The 4,620-nt window shown below is 30.1% G+C and overlaps 1 protein-coding gene across 1 annotated transcript; it reads right to left on the bottom strand.

The window, feature by feature from the left end:
• Positions 1–261: 261 nt before the first annotated feature.
• Positions 262–2,366, bottom strand: LOC107877370 (probable glutathione S-transferase). Its single transcript, XM_016724026.2, has 2 exons — positions 1,963–2,366; positions 262–817 (listed from the first exon to the last, which is right to left on the bottom strand). Exons 1-2 carry the CDS (start codon positions 2,278–2,280, stop codon positions 506–508), a joined length of 630 nt encoding a protein of 209 aa, XP_016579512.2. The 5' UTR covers positions 2,281–2,366; the 3' UTR covers positions 262–505.
• Between the last annotated feature and the right edge of the window lie 2,254 nt (positions 2,367–4,620).

Raw genomic sequence — 4,620 nt, 5'->3', positions numbered from 1 at the left:
ATTATTTTGTTACAATTTACAGATGATAGATAAATGTCGATCGATTTTTAAAAATATTTTTGATAAAAACTAGGTTTAGTAAATAAATTCTCCATGTTTACATACTCAAAAGATATTAAATTTAATTATTATATTTATCTTTATTATTTAAAAAAATATTCTATTTAATGTAATATTTGAACTTATTAAAGTGAGGTACACGCGCAAGATACGTAAAACTAAGTTAGTTAAAAGTAAAAGTAAAATTGACTTACATGACAATGACCAAAACAAACTTTTTTAAATAGAAAACTGCAACTCAAGAAGGCACAATGAAGTGCTTTTTTTTAATACATTATTATGATGCATAAACTGCATACGCATATTTTATTTTTTTCATGTTTTTATATATATGTTTTTAAGAGAATTATGGAGTGGAAAATAGAGTCCTCATCAATAAGATGATGAGAGTTCAAATAGTCAATCAATTGAGTGCGCTACAAAACTTCCCCGCATATTCATCTGTTTATTCAATTCCAAACTTCTTTTTTAGCACCTTGTATTGGTCAGGCAAAGATTTGGCCACACTGTCCCTCTGCATGCACCTCTTGGCCCATGCCACAAATTTTGGGCACTCAGCTTCTATGCTGAAGTTACCATAAGTCTCATATGTATAAAACCAGCAGTAATACCCAATCAAAGAAATATCCACAAAACCAAAATAAGGCTTGTCACCTAGGGCTCCCTCCAGAACCTTAAGGCATTCTATGAAATCTTTCTTAATTGCCTCTTGCTTTTCTCCTTTTGTTAACCATATCTTCTTTCCAAGACCATACATCTGAAATGCCACAAAGAGTAGGAAAAAAAGGCTAATTAGTTCATGTTAAAAATGGATATTGGACCCCGAGGAACTCTTTTTGAGTTCCCACATTAATGTATGAAGGAAATCGGATCGGGTCATCCACGTGGATCTACTCGCATTCATGTAAATAATAAATACTTAATAAATAATATGTATATATTTGTTATATATTTAATTTAAATTTAATAATGAAAGGACACAATCCTTAAGAATGTCGCCATTAATAAAGGGAGAGAACTTATGTGTTCTTCCCATAGAACAAATGAACAGACGAAATTTCTCCTTCTCCCTTCAGCAATTGCTGTTGCATGATTCTAGTGAAGATTGCTTCTCCAAAAAGTATTGGAACAACTCTATAACAAGAAACGATTAATAGACTGTGGTTTTTCCTTGTACGTAGCTCGTGTTTCTATACATGTGTTACGCTATTAAACTAGTGAAATAAATTTGAACAATGATCCTGCAAACTATGTGTTTGAGTTTAATTCTTCAGTGTGGATGGGAAATTGGTTTATATATATGGTTTAAGAAAATCTTCTTGTATGTGGAGTTGGGTAGGCCTTGGATCTATTTTATAACATAGTAACTAAGTCAAACTCATCCCACTTACCTGATCCTAGACTCCTACCATTTTATATTGTAGCTCCAGCTATCCAGACACGAGTGTGTGAGGGGTGCTGAGTTCCCCTAGAGATGTAGGGACAGGATATTGGCTTTTATACACGACATGCGGTGATCATCATCTCATGAGCTAGGTCTTGAGATTGAGTTTAGGTCTAAAGTCCTTTTTCTAAAAAACAAAGTAAGTCTAGCTTATGAAGTGAGGATTAACTAGGACTTAAACATGGAGAGTCAAAACAATATTCCATTTCTTGTGAAGCTCTAACACCCCACAAGGACTGAATATCTTGAGCGCAAAGAACATTGGGAATTACATAAAATCAAAATGAGCACAACTGTAACAACATTATCATGTCACTATTGACCAAAACCATTAAAAAACAACATTTCACTACAAAAATACAACACCAAACAAGAATGTTTTAATTCCAAATTAATTCAAATTGGCTAAGGAGTCGTAATAGTTCCTAGAAAAGAGAAGAGAAAGGGAATGAATTTACCTTTTTATCAATGTAGTCAGCCCAGAACCTAGCTTGTGCTCTTTCATAAGGATCACAAGGAAGCAAAGGGGCTTTGTCCTTCCACACTTCATCAATGTACTCAACTCCAATAAGTGACTCACATATGGACTTTCCATTGTGAATCAAAACCAGAACTTTCTTGTGGACAGGATTCATCTGCAAAAGCAAAGGGCTTTTGTTCCACAAATCCTCTTCTTTGTACTCATATTTTACCTCTTTTTCAGCAAGTGCAACCCTTAGCCTCATACCAAACATGCTAGGCCAGAAATCCAACAGAATCACCTCATCATTAGCCATTTTTGTTGTATGAATAAACAAAGCAAATGCTAAAAATTTTCTTTAACATTTTTGGTGCATGTGTCTCCTATATATAGTGCTGTGGATGCCTTCATTTTCAACCTTTTTCGTATATTTTGAGGTTGGAGTGGTGAAAGGAAATTCAGTGGCGGATTTAGGATCGTGGGTTTTTAAAAAATTAAAAAGCTGAAAAAAAAAAAAATCACCTCAACAAGGTTCGAACCCAAGACATTCCTTCAATGGAGAAGTTTAAAATAAACTTAAATGTCAGTGCACCCATCCAACTTTTGTTTAGTGGGTGCTTTTATATGTTTTATACTTATTTTTATATATTTTTAATGTAATTATACCTATTTTGCATCAAGTTTACTGGATGCCGAAGCACCTCGAAAATATATGTAGATCTGGCCTAAGGAAATCTGGAGATGAGACAAATTAAAGAAAAATATTTTAAGTTTCCAACTTAATCACTATATATAAAAGAGAGTAATTTTATCATATGATGAAGAAAGATGTTTTTTGTAGTCTAGTTTTTGAACTTTTCAACTGGTTCGAAATTATCTGAGTCACATTAGTGCTATTATATCTTGGTGGAAAAAAAAAAATAACCTAAGAGTTATATTGTTGGACCGGTGAAAATAAATTTCCTTAAAGATCGAGTTATATACGCATTCAAATATTTATTTATTTATTTTTTAATTATAATTTATAAATTAATATTTTCTTACCGACACGACTAAAAGGAAATATTTTATTAAATTTAAATTATTAATATAACATATGTAATGCACAAAATTACTTTCAAGTTGTAATTCCCTCGTATAGAAAATTTTAAGCATGTCAGCAATTCAAATTATTGATTGTTCTCAACGGTCTCCATAAATATACAAAATGCAAATCAAGTCCCAACAAATGACATGATTTCTCCCTATGGACCATTACCATAACTATGAATTGCCAAATTTATGTACGTGGAAAGGGGTTTAACTAAATTCCCTTGAAGGCTTTGGAAAGTCACATGAGAATTAAATTTGAATATTATTGGTGCAATTTTAAAGTTTGGATTTGAATGTAATTGGTGTCATTATATAGTTAATCTATTCATTTGGCCAAAAAATTATTTGATTAACAGGAATTCAGTGTAATTGAATGGAGGTAATTACACTCTTAAATTCTCACGAGGAAATGAGAATTGCTGGTAATTAGGTATAATTACAAAGTTATTTTTTAATTTTTTCTTTTGTTATTTTTATTTTGATCTTATTAATGTTGGAACTTATGTTATACTGAAATTTGACATAAAATATAATGTGAGCTTCTTTTTTTAATCTTTATGTTATATTTCAATCCCAGTCTATTTGTTAATAGCTTGACTTGTTATTTCACATTGCATTCCATCCATTTTAGAATTGATAATTACTGTATTTGTCAAACATTTGAATAAGTGAATGGTATTATATTTATAATATTAATTATTTTGTAAACATGCATTCCAAAATGTTCTTAAAAAATTTATAATTTTAATTTTACTATTGAATACATTAAAATTTTATTAATTTCAAAAATATATATCAATTATTTTTATAATATTAGTTAAAAAGATATATTTGTTAATTTATTTATTTTAAAGATACAATAAGTATCTTAAATACTTAATTTAACATCATTTAAAAAGATAAATTATTGATCAAATTAATTTTTAATTTTGATAATTACATTTTATTTTTATAATGTAGTCTAACTAAGTACGCTTGTGCAATCAAACAGTACATATAAAATTACACTATAATTGATAAATAAATAGATCATGTAATTACTATACTGTGTGTAATAACTAGGGTGTGGTGACTTTCCAAATAGAACTATAAACAGGTGGTTACTTCTAATTGGTACAAGAGGTTGTTTGGCCATAAAAAACTTTTACTTTTTTGGAAATAATTTTTCACTTTATAAAATTTGTGGTATTAGCCATCAAAATTTCAACTTATTTCTCGAAAAAGTGAAAACAAGTTTTACATTATTTTAGTTTTTCTCCCATTCTAATTTTAACTTTTATTATTATTGCATATGACCCTAGTTTTTTAAAATTTTACAAAAGAACCCCAATTAACTTTGACCAACCGCCAACTACCGACCACAAATAAGTTAATGTGTAACTACTACTTCGTACTTCTTTCATCGAATCGAATCACGGAGGGTTTACTGCTGAAAGTACTACATCTGAATCGAGCTGTGAAACAGTTAAGACTGTGCTGCAAAATATTCGTTGAAAGACGTTTTGGAATTCTTCTTCTTGCCTCTGAAGAAGAAATTGCAAGAAAAAAATGGTTTTGTTGATTG

This window comes from Capsicum annuum, chromosome 7 (genome assembly GCF_002878395.1).
Source record: "Capsicum annuum cultivar UCD-10X-F1 chromosome 7, UCD10Xv1.1, whole genome shotgun sequence".
Taxonomy (NCBI): domain Eukaryota; kingdom Viridiplantae; phylum Streptophyta; class Magnoliopsida; order Solanales; family Solanaceae; genus Capsicum; species Capsicum annuum.
This window is presented reverse-complemented; position numbering and strand designations above follow the sequence as displayed.

Bases quoted from the DNA above. Each gene is read 5' to 3' on its own strand.
- LOC107877370 (XM_016724026.2), bottom strand. From the start codon at position 2,280: ATGGCTAATGATGAGGTGATTCTGTTGGATTTCTGGCCTAGCATGTTT. The intron at 818-1,962 runs GTAAATTCATTC...GTGGCATTTCAG, and splicing joins CTGACTACATTGATAAAAAG to ATGTATGGTCTTGGAAAGAA.